Raw genomic sequence first — 17716 nt, forward strand, 5'->3', positions numbered from 1 at the left:
CAGACATTCTATTTGCCTCCCTGCACACACACACACACACGCACATGCACATGCACACACAGAAAATACAGTGTGTATGGCAAAAACCATTTAAAGAAAATTAATTAATATTATTTATTAAGTGGTGATTAATAGTAATAACATATTAGAACAAATACATGAATGAATACATCAATAAATTAAAGGCTCCAACAGGTCGCTATGCTTCCTTCTTGCTGCTGACCCACAAACTGTTCTGTGAATTTCCTTCTGGAAGATTTGCAGTATCTTTTCTCCTCAGATTATCTTCTCTTGTTGTTGTTATTAGATGTGAAACAGACTTGAAACTTTAGAAGACTTTAACATTTCAACACATCATTTGAAATAGATTTCAACAGTACAGATATCTGTAGCAAGGAGGGTGCTGCCAGTGATACTAGAAGGCATTATGTCAAAAAATGCATTAAGGCACTCATTTTTGTAATTTTTTGTTTGACATTTTGTTGCATTTAGCATTGATCTTAATCGACGTGATTTAATGGCGTCGTGTCAGTGAGCCAGCTGTGGGCATGAGCCTTGTTTGTTGTCACTAATATTGTACATTATGGTGGCTCTGCAGCATGAAGAGTCATGGCTTGCCTCCTAGCACTTTGCACTGGTGCAGACAGCAGTCATGTGGACATACTTTAATATCCACGATGGACATTAGAAACCAAAAAAAATGCCTCTCACTCGGAATCAGTCTGCTTGCTAGCGCTTGTCACGCACACATACCTCTGTTTCAAAGCATCTCTGTGTTTTCTTTCTTGTGTGCGTGCGTGCAGCCGCCTGCTCTCGACTCTTCAAACCTGCCGATAACTTCGCTGTTTGTGAATTCAGACCTGCAGCATAAAAAGACTCAAATCAAAGGATTATGGTAGGAAGTGGCTGTATGGAGAGAACAAAGTGCAGTCGTGCTGAGTGCGTGCGTGTGTGTGTGTGTTTGAGGGAAAGAGAGAAAGACAGAGCAAGAGAGTGTTCCCAAGCCTGGAGGCCAGTGTGCTGCTCAGTGTGAGGGAGAAAGACAAATAAAGGGAGATATTGCTAAAAAAAAAAAAAAAAGAACAAAAGAAATGTAGAGTGGAGGGAGAGAGGAATGAAAGAAGGTAAAGATAATGAAATTAGAGGGGAAGAAAAAGCAAAGACGAAAGGAAAAGGACGAGGGGAAACATGAAACAGGTGGAAACAAGTAAACTCGGGATATTAAGAGAGGGCAAGAGATATCGAGAGAGACAATGGAGGAGACGGAGAGGCAGACTGGATACAGTAATGTGAAGGAAAATCCCGTCAGTGTGAAATCGGAATGAAATGTGAGATTATAATTCAACCAGGGATTAACCGTGATCTCACCACCAGAGAGGAAGGAGGTGGAGACGAGGAGGAGGAGTAGGAGGAGAAGAAGCAAAGGAGGAAGATGGAAAAAGAGGGTGAAGAGGAGGAAAACGAGAGGGGGCTTTCAATTTTAAATGAGAGGGAGAATGGGAGGGGTGAGTGTGAGGGCAGAGGAGAGAGGGAGGAGGAGAAGAAAACTAGGTAGGATTGAGGATGGGGAATGGAGGTGTGATTGGATTGGACAGAGGGAGAAAAAGATGGGTTTAAGGAGCTGGAAAGGGAGTTTGAGGCATGACAGAAAGAAGGAAAAAGAGGAGGGAAATGGTTGAGAGAGAGACTGGGAGGAAGTTTGGAAAAGAAGGTAGGGAGGGAAGGAGGGAGGATGAACAGGTTCCTCCCTGTTCATCACTCTCCTTCTTTGTGGTCGGAGGTAGGATGAGGAAGGGGAGGAGGAAGTCTACTCTGACTTTAGACCTATCCCACAATTCCATCTGCTCCATCGGCTCGCTTTAGGAGCTACGATAATCAACACACACGAGAGGAAGTTCAAGTACTGAAAAGCTGGATTCATTTCATCATTCAGGAATTTGCCAGTTTGGCAGAACCTCTGCAGATGGTCATTACCACACTATTACGCTATGGTTCTATTTAAAAAAAAATCAACAAGCCATCCAACCTGTGTTCCAACCTTTGAATACAACCTCTGGAAGATTTAGGTACAAAACCAACATGGTAGGTTAAGGGAAATATCGAAGTCTTTCAGGTGGTTTGATGATGGTGGTGTGTTACAAGTTTACATCTTCAGTCCACCTTAAATAGTGATGGTATCAGCGTAATATTATAATAATGGTCACTTGAAGGGGTTAAAACAGAAATGACCACTCAGCTCGATGTCTGTCCTTCTCTCTTACCTTCTAATCTCATCCCTTCTTTCCCCTCCACATCCACAATGTGCCTGTTTTTTCTGATTCGGAACCCCAATCAATCCTTTATCCCCCATCCTTTCTCATCTCCTCTACTTCTTCCCTTCGCTTAACCTTTTGCCATCTTCTTCTCTTTCCTTTTTGTGTTTTTTCTTTCCTCCCTTTCTCCACCTTACTCCTTTGCTTATTTCTTTCCTCCATTCAGTTTCTGTCTCATTTTTATTTACTAATCCCATGTTCTCTTCTTCTTCCTTTCCTCCCCTTTTCCTCACCTGGCTTCTTGTCTGTTTGCTCTCTCTCTTATTTTGCTTCTCCTCTCATTTTTTCTTCTTCTCTCATCGTCCTTCTCCCTCTCTCGTCTTTTCTGGTTCCTCCACTTACCCCTTTCCTTTCTCCTCACCCTTCTCCCTTCCCTTTTCCCTTGCTCCCCTTCATCCCTCCACCCCTCCTTCACCCCTCCTGTCTTTCTTCCTCTCCTCCACCCTCTTTCCTCTGCTCTTCATTCTTCTTCGCCTCCTCTGCAGGTTTGTTGACCAAGCAAGCGTCAGACAAAATTAAAAACGCTGCCTCTGCTTCTTTTCCTCAACCGGGTCACTCTTTTTTTTTTTTTTTTTTTTTTTTTTTTTGGGTAGGGGGTTCTATGGATTTTTTTTCTCCCCTGGACTCTTTTTCTCTCCTCTCCCTTCATCTCTCCATCCCTCCCTCCATCTCTCCCTTCATTTCCCATGCAGTCTGGTTGGGTACAATGCTGGGAGCCAGCCAGCGCTGCAGACAGATGGTCCACTTATTAGATGTGCATCAGCCCTCCCTCCCCTTCCTGCAGCTCGCTTTTTAATCAAATTAAAGCTGAAAGAAGAGGAGAGAGAGAGGGATAGAGAGAGTGTGGGCAAAAGAGGAAGAGAGAGAGAGGTTTGGGAGGTCTGTTCGCTTGTTTTGGAGTCTATTATTTGTTTGAATAGGATGAATGATGACGATGTTAATATGAAATTTGGAAGACTGAATCACTCTGTTCTACTGTTTTGTTGACTGCCTGTAACCTTCTCTCTCTCTTCCTCTCTCTCTTCCTCTCTCTCCTCTCCTCTCCTCATTGTATTGCCTATGTTGCTCTCTCTTTCTTCCTGTATTTTCTAAGGGCACTTCCCCAATTTTACACCCAAGGCTCAGTTTACTTGTCAGCTGTAGGACGGCTCAGGCTGTGAAAATAGTTATGTAATGCCGCGCCTGGCTCTGGAGGAGCTTTGTCAATTCTGAGAAAATAATCAACAATGTCATAGTTATATCATCACGGTTACCTTGACCTGTGCTCCGAGACTCTAGGCTATAATATAACTGTGTGTGATGAGCCAGAGTTCAAACAATACGAGGAGGAAGCAGCCTCATGAGATGTGGATTATGGGAAATGTATGATGTAGTTTCTTTGGAGCTTGACCAAATCGGGTCGACAGAAAGTTAAGATATCTAATATTCTGGCTGATTTTGACCATTTTTTTTTTTCAATCTGTCTATTGTGACCGTGCCAAATTTATAGAAGTGCAATACTAAATGACACCTTTAACCAAAGCATGTTGCGAAGTAAAAGTGCGAACACCAACAGTGTCATTGTACAGTAGATGGGTGGTAAACAAGCCTGCGTGTTCGCCAAACTTTTCTTCTTTTTTTTTTTTGGAAGAGAAGTATCTATTTTAATCTCTCTTCCCCTCTCGGCGTGGACGGATTTTGTGAGGGCTTACCGCGACGCGATTTCTAGCGACCTGAAATATCACAGCCCTTCCTTCGCTCCGTCTGGGGAGGAGTCGGTGCCCCAGAAGCGAATGTCACTCAGACTTAACCGTGGTATTGTAAAGTTTACCTTTAATTTCCAGGGTACCATCTGACAAGTTTGAATGAAACTTTGTGATCATGTTGCAAACAAACAGTTGAGCAGCTCCTCACACAAAATATTTGTTTGAACACAAACTCATATTTAGATAAAGAGCTGCATAAAACAATCACCGCCAGTTGTCTATATTATAAGTAACTTTGTGTGCCAGAAAAAATTCTAACATTCAGTCAGATGAGCAGCTTTTGGGTGTTTGTGGCGCCCCCCATAGGACGATTGGAGCACAACTTGAGTACAATTTCCTTACAGTAACTTTTACATAAAGAAAATAAAGTAGGAATAAAATTCTTTTCAGTTATTATTATTATTATTATTGTTCCTTTCCATGTAAGGAGAGAAAAAAAGGAAATGACAGGGGGGAAAAACAAGGGAGGAGAGAAGGAAGTAAAAGGGTAGGAAGTGGAGGGGAAATGAAGGAGTAAGCAAGGTGAAATTGGAGGAAACAAGGCAAGAATGGAGGAGTAAGTAAAAAAGACATGAAAGAGTGGAGAGAATGGAATGAGAAAGAAGGATGCAAAGAAAGAATGGGTAAACCACAATAAACAGGAGAGGGGGAAATGAGGGGAAAGGAAGAAACAAGAGGGGAGGAAAAAAAGTGGGATTAAGGGAGGTGGAAACAACAGGTAAGAAGAGGAAACTAGTAGGAAGGAAACCGTGGGAGAAGGAGGTGAGTAAGTAGGAAACCAGATGAGAGGAGACGAGTGATGAAGAAGGAGATGAAAGGAGAAAACAAGGGAGGATAGGAGGAAATGAGAAGGTGGTGGGAGGGCGGATGAAACAAGTGAAGATTGGAGGAAAGGTGGGGTAGGAAACAAGTGAAGGAGGAGGAGAGGAAATAGGAAAGGGAGGAAACAAGAAAACAGTGGAGGTAACAAGGGGAAAAGAAAGCAGTGAAGGTGGCCTAGGCTAATTTTAGTCAAGGTGTAAACAAGAGATGAGAAAGGAGGCAAGGGGGCAAAGAAAGGAACAGAACTGTGAAAGGAAAGGAGAAGAAAACGGAGTAAAAAAGGAGGAGATGCGGAAAGAAGCAGTCTGGAAGCGATGGAAAAAGTGAATATACGGCGAGTTCAAAGACGCCGCGAACTGCAGCTCCACGCGAGGGAGGGGGGGTGATATGGGGGGGTGGGAGGGGGGGTGCACTTCCAGATTTAGGCCTACTGTGGAAAGTTGAAAGAGTGTCGGCGACCGTGCGCGCGCCCGCGAGCGTCTGCGCGTGTCTATGTGTCGCGTTTCAACCTCCCCGTTTCCTAACGCACTTTCCTTTCGCGCGCTGACGCGTGTGCGCGTGTCTGTGCGGCGACACACACCGACAGCGAGAGGGAATTAAGGGGAGGGGCACTTCTCTCGCGCGCTCTCTCTCTCCCTACCTCTCTCTCTACCTCCCTCCCTCTCTCTCTCTGCCTACTTTGCATATTCCGCGTGCCTCGGCTCGGCCATATGGGAAAATGCAACTGAAGGAATTGTCGGCGGGGAAAAAAACGCGCAGGCAGGAGCACGCGAGCGGAGCGGCGAGAGTTTGAGATCATAACAAACCCCAGAAAAGTTCAAACAGAGGAAGGAAAAGAAGAAGAAAAGGTGGAGAAGACGAAAAGAGAAGGGGCGGGGGAGTGTAGGCTAAAGAAACCAAAAAGAGAGCGTGACGCGGAGAGACAGAAAAGGGAGAAATAAAGAGGGCTTTTTTTCTTCTTTCTGCGGAGGAGAGGAACGATGTATTGTGCGTACACCATCCCCGGGATGACAGGCAGCTCACTCATGTACTACTACAACGGCAAAGCGGTAAGGCACACTCCTCCATCTCCTTCCTTTCCGCCGTTCCTCACCCCGTCCTCCGCCAGGGTTTGGGAGTCAGACGGAGGGATAGTGAGCGAGGGAGGGAGGAGGAGAGAGAGGAAAGAAAAGATGACAGAGAAAGAGAGAGAGAGGGAGAGAGAGGGGGAGAGAGAGGGGAGAGTAAGAGAGTGTGTGAGTGAGGGAGTTAGAGAGAGGTGTGAAGAGAGTCGGGGTTTTTTCTTTTTTTTTTATTTGTGCACCAACTTGACAGCGCATTCGGTTTGCCGCCGCGCGTCAAAGCGCGTCCGGACTGATGTCGCGGTTTATGTTTTTTTTTTGGAAAAGACAGGGGTGGCCGTTGTTTATCAGGAGGAATATATGAAAGTGTGTGTGTGTGTGAATGTGTGCGTTTAGCGGGGACAGTGAGTGACAGTAGGTGCTGCGAAGCATCCTGGATAAACGGCTTTTTGTGCAGACTCCTACATACTGTGTGTTTAAAGTGTGTGTTCCATATTAGCTAATAGATATATTTTTAAAAATACATATAAAAATAAATAAATAAACACTGCAAACCTACAGAACCTATTAAAAAAAAAAGTCCCCGGTCATTGCGCATCCGGCGCTTCCAGGCTCAGCTTGAAATAATCCTCCACGCAGCTTTCTTTCTTTCTTTCTTCTTCTTCTTTTTTTTTTTTTTTTTAATCGACGTAAATGCAGCAAAATAAGAGCATTATTACTGAACTGACTTTATGTTTTTGTTGCTCTTGAGTGGAGTGAGACACGCTTGGCTTTGAGGGGTTTGGTTGTGTTTTCATTCAGGAATCTCATATATATTTATATATATATTTATTTAACTCAGAACTCCATATGTTTTGTGCCTAACATTATATTTGTAAATTTACTCATAATCTATGGCTCAAAGGCAAAGGATCTGATTTTTTTTAATGTTAATTTTGACAGAAAATGGAAAATTGAGGCATACACATCTAGCTATATATATGTGTATGTGTGTGTGTGTATAGATATGATACATATGAACGTCATTTTCCACCAAAAAAAAATACTCCAGTGTATGAAAGTCCTAAAACCGCTGACTGGAAATGAAAGAAAATGCCATCTGAGAAAGTCATCCAGCAGGTACGCCGCTGTCTGACCTCCTGTGAACCTGTCTGTCTCCCAGTAACCCCCACCTGTAAAACACCAGTAACAGGGTGAAGTGATTTAGAGAGGTGGTGGGGGAGGGTGGGGGGCAGTAGGTGAAGCAGGGTGTAAAGTGAAGCGGAGGTGAATGAATTTCACAGGTTCTCTCCCGTAAAAAGCAGGAATGTCTGCGAGTCGCAGGTGCAAATGAAGACGGACGGCTAGGATTTCCTACAGATCCACCTGTCAGCGGACTGTCTGTCTGACTTCTCCTCAGCCGCGACTATTTAGCTGCTGCTTTGCATCAGCCTCAAAGCAGAGGGGGGGAGAACATGAAGAGCAAACGACGGCGAGGATGAGGGGAAAACGGGGACACTCAGTTTAGAAAGACAAAAACAATTTCTGTGCTCAATTATTTTTTATTTTTTTTTACTTTCTCATCTCATCAGCAAAATAGATGAATGAGTTGGAAGTTGCAGCTTAAAGGCCCACTGAGGTCATTAATCAGTCACATTCTGAACAGTTGCTGTGGACATTTGTTCATACAAAATTGACTAGTTATTATAGAATAGCAAAGATGCATTTAATAGTTTGGTTTGCCTCGTAGTAAAATACATGTGATTGGTTTTAGGCCGAAAATGTTGAATTAATGATGCATTTTTTCCCATGATATCCCGGATCTGGCTTTTATCTAATTTAGGAATTAGATTATTTCAATTTAGTAAATAATTTAATAAAAGTTTCTTGATGGAATTCTTCTTCTGTTTTTTGCATCCTCTGTATTTATGTGGTTAGTTTTGTTGGTAATTATGTGGAAATGTTCAAAATTGACTCTTGTTTTGATTTGGTTTTTATGTGGTTAAAATCCTTCAATTTGGTGGATTTAAGACGCGAGCTGACAGTAATCTGCGATCAGATGATTTTAGACAGAGCCGCAGTTGTTTGAACCGCGCCGCAAACCCAACAGTTGTGCTCTGTCTTCTCGTCGCCTGTCGGCACTTCGGCCTTCGTTCCGTCCGGGCGATGGCCACGCCGGTCTTTTCGGCTACCGGGTCGGGGGGCCTTTTTGTACCTGCTGTCTCGCCATAGCTTTGGGCCTTCTTTGTATCTCGGTGCCGGAGAGCTTTAGTTTGGCGATGCCACCCGGCATGGCATCACTGCTTTGTTTGGCAACTGGCTGCTGGATGGCACATTGTGCCGACGGTCTTGATCCGGTGCCAAGCTCCTTTCTATCTTCGCTTTACCCCCTGTCTCCCTCTGTCTGTATGTGTCACAGCTTGTTTACGCCCGCTGTCCGCTGGCAGAAAGAGAAAACACACAAATAAGGCAATTGCTGACATAAAGTAATATTTGTCTGCTTGTGAGGATTTTTGCGTCTGGCTTTGAGTCGTCTTGGTGAACCTGTGGCTGTGTGAAAGCAGATTCGCCCCTGCTGCTGTGTTACGGAGGCAGAAAAGTGGAGCGAGGGGAAACTGGGGCAGAGTGGCTAGGGTATGAGAGAAGAGGCACGGACGTATCTGCTGCAACCCCGGCCCGGCGAGACCAAACAGTGCAGAGGCTGAATGGAGGATTTGGGAGTGGGTGTGTGGGTGGGTGGGTGGAAGGGGTGGAGGCGGGGAGAGGACCGAGGCCCGAGCTTCGGATAGCGGCTGTCGGCTCTCTAACTTAAGCTCCGGCGGCTTAATGAGGCAGCAGAAAGCTCGGCTTAAAACAAAAGGCCTCATTTAAAGGCAGCCCGGCCAGCCGGCTATTGTTATGCTAACACAGCATTTGAATATTCAGTAAGTTTTAATTAGGAGAGTCCTGAAGCAGCCTGCCAAAATCCTGCAGTCCAGTCTCAGTGTGCAGCTACAGGAAACACACACTTTAAACAATTTAAACTGACGACTCGGTTTGTCTGCAATTTATTCAGCATCTGCAGTTTCTTTTTTTTTTTCTGGTAAAAACAACACTGAATGCGACTCACTGGGATGAATTTGTAAATTCGATTTTGAATGTTTTTGTGAACACACTCCAATTTTAGATAAATGCAAAAATAATATTTGATTGTTTGGAATTTACAGAAACATTCAAAAGCTTATTTGCTTTTTTTCAAATATTTTCAGATTTAGCTAATGACATTTCCCTTGAATACATTTATGTTTCATGAGAATGTGTCCCTTCGTTTATTGGGAAATTTGACTCCTTTCACACAAAGAGAAGTTTAAAAGCTCAGCCTGTCAAGAGCTCAGAACAGAACAGTGCTGATAAAATTCTTGTTTTCATGAACCAACGTAAATGTCGATCTCATTTTTTTTTTCTAAATCTGGTAAATTAAATTTGTGTGGACGTGATCTGATCGCTCCGCACACAAGATAAACAAAACCAGAATGGTTTCATGATCTATTTCACACCTTTCACGTCACAAAAAGAAGAAAGGAAAAAGACTGAAATAGTAAAATACTTACACGGTTACTCATTTAGTTAGTTTAACGAATCTGCTGTGACCCACAGAAACATTTTCAGTTTCTCACACCTGGAGCCGTGAACATATTTGGCACACATTTAAAAAAAAAAAAAAAAAGAAAGAAATAATATCTGCGTTCAATTATTTATTTTTTTTATATACATTTGGTTTTCTTTAACACACAATGCACAGTGTGAGTGTGTGATCTTCACGTATGTATCTGCGGCGTATGTACCAATGAGCGCGTGCCTTTGTGAAGCCAGCAGTGTGTGTGGACATCCTGTGTGCTCAGTAGGCTGGAATTAGAGCACAGCGTGTTATGCAATTATAACTTTATAAATAGATGCTTTGTGTATGTGTGTGTGTGTGTGTGTGTGAGAGTGTGTGTTCAGGCCTCTGTCTCCATCTGCTTGAGTCATTCGGTCTGAACAAAAAAGATGATTTTATTGCGGGTTTTTGTAGTTTTTCTGCGTACGTGTGCGCTCATATGCCTAAGCTTAGTTATTTATGTTTTGATGTGTGTGTGTGTGTGTTTCTCCTCTTCTTCCTGATTTTTTTTTTAGGAAATGCTGAAAACATCTGTCTCAGTCTTTGATGAGTGTGTGTGTTTGTAGTTTATTACAGTCTGTTGCTTTTTGGTCTAATTTTCCCCTCATACACCAATTTAAAATGAAATCATTCCAAAATAAAAGTGTGTTACTTTTTTACCGTGTGTGTAATCCGTGTGTCTGTTTTAAAGTGCGTTTCGTTTAAAGTGCTCCCGCTCTCCTGCGCTCTCCGGGACCTTTCTTTGCATGCAGCCAAGCCGCATTTATGTCATTCAGTGAGTGTGCGTCTGTGTAAGCACTGCAGGGTCACTCGGTTTTCCTCCAGTCGCTTTAAGGTCTGCGTGTGTTTGTGTGTGTGTGTGTGTGTGTGTGCACATTGTGCGCTTGTGTGTTCTCTCCTGTCGGTTAAAGCCTGACACACCGTTCAGGCTTAAATTTAATCCTTCTGCATCAGATTATCTGACACTGATGCTGCTGATACACACACTGATACACAAAGCAGTGCTTACGGACACACACACACACACACGGTGCTGTCTTTACACGGCATGCTTTTTTTTTTTTTTTTTTTTTTTATGAATTGAACAGAAACTTAAAACCCATATAGTCATATAAGCACCTCTAAGTACTCTTAACAAATGCGACACTTTTGAAAGCGCCTCTGATCGCCACTCTGGGAAATCTCTGCCTTTAGTTTTAATAAATTTGAATCACACATAAGTCAAGCCCTTTGGTCAGATAACAAAGAAAAAAAATTTGTTTTAGTGTCATCAGATGGTTCTAGTGTCCTGTAACTTTTTATTCAAAATATTGAGAAATGTTCAGTGGAAAGAAGTTATTAGAAATCACGCGAAAACATCCTCCTTTATCCGTTTTCCATGTTTAAAACAAAAAGGGCTGTTGATTTTTTTTTTCTCTTCCAGCCTCTTCTGTTTTTTGGGTGCGAGACATTTCTTGATTTAAATATTTAACAGAGAAGGAGGAGACTCTTCTTGTCTCCTGGCATTTTTCTGCTCTTCATTACTAATGTAGGGTGGGGGGGGGGGGGGGTAATTAGCAGGCCGTAAGTGATGTCATAGCTGTCACATGTTGGAAATATAAATGTCAGATTGGCTGCTGATGCATCGGCGATAATGAGACGCTTTCTTGTTTAATCTTGCATAAAGGTGTATGTTCATTGTTGTATACCCGCTTTGCATATGCAGGGCTTGCCTTGTGTGTGTGTGTGTGTTTGTGTTTTGAATGTAATTTGGTACATCCTGGTTAATTTGCAGCAAATTTAAATCTGTTACAAAGCTCCGGAATTAACTTTAGATTTACTCCCTGACTTCCCATTTTTGGGGCGTTTTTCTAATGTGGTTTCAGGTCGGCGAGCTAATGTATTACGTCGCGTCTGTGGGATTTAAATGATGCGTGATGTTATTGGGTTTCAGAGGTTAAAGAACGAAATCACGCAGAGCCAGGTTTGTTTTACTATTTGCATTATTTTGAATGGCTCCGCGGCGCCTTGTTTGCAGGCAGTGGGACGCGACACGCAGCCTGTATGAAGAAGGGCTTGAGCTGCAGCATCAACAACATGTGGCGGTTTTGTGCTGTTTTTGGAGGTGTAAATTCATTTTCAGGTTGTATCCGTACAAACTCGACGCTCATAGTTTTTTTCAAGATACCTGGGTATTTATTTAAACACATTTTGTTCAAGAACAAATCACATGTGTGATATTGAATATATTTGACCATTATCACCATTATTTATAAGATAAAATATACATAATTTTCTCACTTTTATCCTATATATATGGAATATATATACATATGTCTTTACAAATTCAATGCAAACTAAAACAAAATATCTAAAAAGGAATCCACAATAGACTAAGCTAGTGTCTTTACCCAGGTCCACAGAAGCTGCTCTGCAGTTAATCTCAATTCTATCTAATACGTATCTCTGTATCCACAACATGGGCCCATAATTTATTTGTAATGCGAAGATTACACTTCTGACCAGTGATAATGCGTCTTAATGCAACTGGAATATAAATACACTCAAAGGTCTGCTGTATTTCATTGATGGTACGCAGGTTCTGTAACAGAGGCTCTGGTCAGAATATTCTCCCACTGTCTCTATAAACCCTTGACTTAAACGTACAAGGTCGCAGCTGCCAAAGTAATGTGCATGAGTGTCCACACATACACACTCAGAGACTGAGTCATCTCTGTGTGTGCGCGTGTCCCATATGGGAAGGTGGACTGAATGCGTCGGCATTCCTCAAATAGCTGGGAATTTCCACGCCGACCCGTCCGCGGGAAGAGAAGCTCTTTGTGTCGGAGTCGCAGGTTTGATTCCCCGCGTCTGACTGAGCGTCTGCCAGCCTGATCGAGCCTCTGAACATCAAGGTGGTCAGCTGGCAGACGGGCACAGGCGGCGGCGGCGGCGGCAGCGGACGATGGTGTGTGCGCGTCTGGTCGGCTGGCTGTGGGTCGACACAGGCCGCCGGGCTACAGAAGCCTTTTTAACTGGACGTATAGTAACCAGCAACCCAGCAGCCATGTTGGACCGCGAGGAGGATCATGTATATCCTCTTCTAAATGGGAGTTGATAACTCAGTCCCTGATTTGTCTTCTAGCCACACGGGATTAGAACATAGTTGAGTAATGCTTTCTGTAATAATTACATTTGTAATTGAGTATTTTTACAGATGAACATAAAAATTCGTCTGCCACCAGTGACCAGATGCCATTTTGGCTCGGTTTGAATGAATGAATGGCACGGGCCGGAGCATTTTTGCTTGTGTGTATGTTGTAACAAATGGAAAAAAATATATATATCTCAGTTCTTTTATGTATGACATTGTGCAGGCTGTGAAACAACATAAATACATGTGGCTACTGTTAATAAATGTGACAACAATTAGCAGGTGGGTTCACCGTATTTGAAGAAAGGCTTAAATAGAAGCTGAACCTATTCCTTTGAGTGTTTTGGAAGAAGTATATAAATAGAAGAACTGCAACACGGTTTATTCTGTGCTTTGGATTGGGTTTTACTCACTCAACTTGAATTTCATAAAGCATAACAAAAGCCCAGCTGGGGTTTTATGTCCCGCGCTGCTGTTAGACACTGTATGTGTTACGTTATCACTGCACACTTAGTCTCCGTGCTGGGTAGGTGTATCCTGCATGCTTGGTCTGTGATCAGGCGTATTTGGTTTCTGTTTGGCTGCCGTCACTCAGACCTTCACTCCTGTTACTTTTAGTTGGGAATGCTGGTGATTTTCAGTGTCTGCAGTTTTCCGTGTGTTTACGTGTGTGTGTGTGTGTGTTCGAGCCTATTCTCATGTACTAAGAACAGGCTTCACAGCAGAAATGCAAGCTTAAGTGAGTTAACATTTTTGGCCGGAGAATAAAGCAAAGCTGTGCGTGTGCGCGCGCCCGTGTGTGTGTGTAAGGCCTTTAAACCACGGCTGTCACGCTTGTTCACAGTGTAGAGCCCCTCCGCACACACACACACACGCACACACAAAACCCACCCAGTCTTCATTATCAAAGTGGAAAATGGGGCTGTTGTCGTTTTGTTAAGCATGTGTGTGCGCGCATGTGGGTGTGTGTGTGTGTGTTTTTAGTGGGTCAGTCATGCTGTGGCGAGCTTTTAGGGAGGCTGCATGGACTCGCTGATAAACACCGGACAGCTGTCACACTTTAAACAACAAGACAACAAAACTGCAACACAATGTGGCTCGGTAATGCTGAAAGGCATTTAGCGGTGTGTTTTAGCTCAGGCGGCTAACGTACACTCTGTGAGCAGTTTAGCTTCAGCGGCAGAAATGCTTTGTAGGAGGATCATAGCTACGATACCGAGTGCAGTCAGAGAGATGGATGAGTGTTTTTGCGTCTTTGACATGGTGCATTCAGGTGACCATCGTCGCATTCAACATATCATGTGAAACATTCCTTAGATTGTTCAGACATCCTATATCACAGCATATTATAGGTTATTTTTTTTTTATTATGTACTGTTATTTTGTTGTTGTGTCTTTTTCACACACAATGGCAGCAAAAGCAAATTAAGCTTCCATTTTAGTTTTTGCTGCAAGTGCATGTGCTCGTCCTCTCTGCTAAACCTCACAAGTACCTTTGAATGCAGCATTCTGAGTCAGACTTAAATATTTTCCACTGATCTTCTCCAACTTTAACCACAGTGCAGTGTGCAGGATATGTGAAGGCCCTTAATCGACATACATTGTCCTGGATTAACATGCATCTTTTATTTGATCTTAGGTTTTAGCATCGTCAATTCATCACTTTGTATTCGAGTTCTTTTTTTGTTAGACTTAAAAGGTAGAGGATGCCATCCACTGGTTACTGGACTGGTGGTTCGATCTCCAGTCCAAAACCTGAACCAGTCAGTTGTCTGTTTAGCAGCCTGTATGATACAGTTACGTTGAAGCAGCCTCTGTGGTGCTGAACACTGGAGTATGGTTTTCAGTGACCTCCTCTCAACATCCCTGTCAATCCTCCAACCTTAAAATCTCCTTCATGCGTGTCTACAAATGCATCATCAATTTCTGTCTCCTATAACTGTAAAGTCGCTACACAAGTAAGCATTCAGGGGTTTGCGACGTTGTGTTGTTTGTTTTCATGTTTCATGAGGGGAGAGGAGAATTGCACCCCCCTACTGCTCCGGTGTCAGTGCCTTGCTCCGCGCAAGACTGACGACGGATAAAAGAAAAACAGAAAAACACAACATGATCTTTTTATATTTTTGAACGGCGAATATATTTATATTGTAGCGGGCTCCAATCTGTGCAGGGCATGCAATTTAACAGCCAATCTCACACGCGCGCGCACACACACTCACACACACGCACACACACTGGGGCATTGTAGTGATCGTCGGTGTACCACGCTGAGAGGACCGTTGGTTTGGTGCCCATTCTGTCCTGCGCTGGCACTAGTAGGCTGCATGCAAATAGGTCACACACACACACACACACACACACACACACACACACACACACACACACAATAACTAAGCCTGCAGTTTGGAGATCCAACCCCTGCTGTCGCTGCTTTAACGCTTGGTTCTGCACTGAACAAAAAGGTCAAGCTTTTCAAACCTTAGGAAGATGACGGCAGTGACACAATAATATCTATCTATCTATCTATCTATCTATCTATCTATGTATCTATCTATATCTGGTAGTCATTAGGACTAGGTCTGTTTTCACTCTCTCAAACATTCAGAGTTGTTTTATGCTGCTGTTTGTACTCAGATGCGTCTCGATCCAACGGCATCACCGCTCACACACACACACACACACACACACATAAAGAAACACACACAGTGATAGACGCTTTCCAGCTCCCATGTGCTCTGTGTTTCATAAAATGGGAGCATTACCTGGCTGTACAAAACAACTGAAGTAAAGAAAGAAAGCAAGAGTGAGTCAAAGACAACAAAGAGAAGTACAGGGCAACATAAAGAAAGAACAAACAGAAAAGAATCCCGCAGCTCCGGAGTGCTGAAGTAATCAGCTCTTTGATCTGGCTCCTTTATTACTCCAGTGTGGACCAAATAATGCAGTCCTGATTGTGTTGCTGGCAACCAGCAAGCTTCCATATGTTGGCTATTAGAGGCTCTTACCGGCTGTGTCTCCACACTGCTGCTGAAAACTTCTTCTCCTGTGATAGTTTTCGAGGGGTCGCGGGTTCAGGTCGTACAGTATAAACGGTGCCGATTAGTTAATCAGTGGATGAAAGGCGTATTGATCTGCAAATTATTTTAGTTATTAAATTCATTAGGCGTGAATGCTAAACATATGCTGTCTGTACCTTCCTTTGTGTGTGCAGGATTGTCTGATATTCTTTGTCACACACGAGATTAAAGTGACAGATTAATCAATGATGGAAATTATTGGTAGTTCTTTTCCAGTTCTCAGCTGGAGTATAAGAGTGAGAACTAGAGCTGGATGCCCTCTCCTGGTAAAAGTGACTCCGGGATGTTTGAAAACTTTTAAATAGTCTGATACCAACAGGGGACGTTTGATTCTCACTCGTGGTCACTTTCCATTTTACAGTTCAGTTCAGTGTGGCAGTGAGTCGGGGAGCAAGGTAGCTGATTTTAATGCCCCTATCGTGGATTGTTTTGCACAAAAGCATCTGTCAGATTAAGATCATTTGGTGTCGCTCATTGTGACAGAGAACTGTAACACTTGTTCATTCTTAAACAAGAAAACCCCTGCACTCCAGAGGCTGGTTCCCAGTAACTGCATGTGTCCCCTCACTTTGCCTCTCGTCAAACTGAAGGGACCATTATTCGGCCATCACTTTGGGCTTACACGTACAATAAGTGACTGATCGCACTGCTTCCCCAAAGAAAACACTTCTATATTAATGACCTTTCTACTAGTACCACCCTAAAGAAAAACATTGTTTACCTTCACCGCCGAAGCTGAGAGCAACTAAAGCATGAGTGTGCTGTTTGTTCTGTCAACAGCCTATTATTATATTGCGGCTGTAATTTTCCAGTATATCTTTAGCCCCAGATGGATGGATAAATAAGATGACTCTCAGCAGACAGGCAGGTTTTCAAGCCCCGCAGAGACAGGACCTGAGTGCGGTGAGTCAGTCCACACAGGAGGCCCGGTACTCTAATCCTTATTAACATTTTTATGGATCACCAGGCTGAGCGGGATCAGAATCAGATGTTCAGAGGGACCGTCCGCTTCATTTGAACCGCTTAAGGTGCGCTTGATTTAAGCTGTCAGGCTCTTGGAACGGCCTCTGACGCCGCAACATCGCTGGAGAAACGAGCGGCGGGCGCTCCGCATCCTCTGGCTTCTATTTACTGATTTAGTGTTGCTACTTCCCCCCCCCCCCGAAATATTCTTTACATCGGCTCGAATTTCCGTCTTTCTGGCTTTGAAGCAGGATCAAACAGAAGTAAAGTGGTCGAAACTGCTGGATTGTGATAAAAAAAAGTTTGCTAAAAAGGATGTACAAATTTAGATCAGATGATAGAAACAAATTCAGAAAGCATTTTCCATTTACCAACCGTACCGTCTGTGGGACACTGTGTTCTCTGTGTTCACTTTTCTTGACTGCATTACTCATAATTGTATTGTGGTGGATCATTTCATTTTCATGTTTTCAGCTCTCTTAATTAGATTTTAAAGGGTATTCTTTGTAGCTTAATGACAGAGAGTGTTATATAAAACAAATAATCCAATCCTATCCATGCAGAAAGATAAGGCTTATCTTTTGTGATTTATTCAGCATAAACTTGCTGTCACAGTTCATTTATCATAGTTATTGTGTTAGGAGATCTTACCATCTGTATGGGTTTTTGGACTTAAAAAATAGCACAGTTTTTAACACTTACTTCATGAGATAAGAGGTCATCAGCTCACCAGACTTGCAGCCGGCAGTCCTTGGGTTTTTTTCTGTCTTTGGTCTCCTTCAGCACCATGAAACCCATAAAAAAAAAACCTTCAAAATTATTCATGAACATGCTATAAGCATGGTATGAAGAGATCCGGTAATGTAACTCTGCAGCTGGATGGTCTAATGGCTGTGCAGCCTCTTTCAACATGAAAAGGTCAAGGGTTAAAATCCCTGCAAACCCAAAATGACAAAGATGAAGGATTAAGTGTGGTAATGTATGTTG

At 43.1% G+C, this 17716-nt stretch overlaps 1 protein-coding gene across 3 annotated transcripts in view; it reads left to right on the forward strand.

The window, feature by feature from the left end:
- tcf4 (transcription factor 4) overlaps window positions 1-17716 on the forward strand; it is a 212010-nt gene that overhangs the window by 139281 nt on the left and 55013 nt on the right. The window contains exon 1 of one of the 3 annotated variants that reach the window (XM_084572011.1): window positions 5483-5928. The exons of the other annotated variants lie outside the window; for them this stretch is intronic. Coding sequence (XP_084428137.1) covers window positions 5860-5928 — 69 coding nt within the window. The 5' untranslated portion in view covers window positions 5483-5859. Of the gene's footprint in view, window positions 1-5482; window positions 5929-17716 lie in introns of those variants that run through there. 3 annotated transcript variants of the gene reach the window in all.

This window comes from Chelon labrosus, assembly GCF_963514085.1.
Source record: "Chelon labrosus genome assembly, chromosome: 22".
NCBI classification, from domain to species: domain Eukaryota; kingdom Metazoa; phylum Chordata; class Actinopteri; order Mugiliformes; family Mugilidae; genus Chelon; species Chelon labrosus.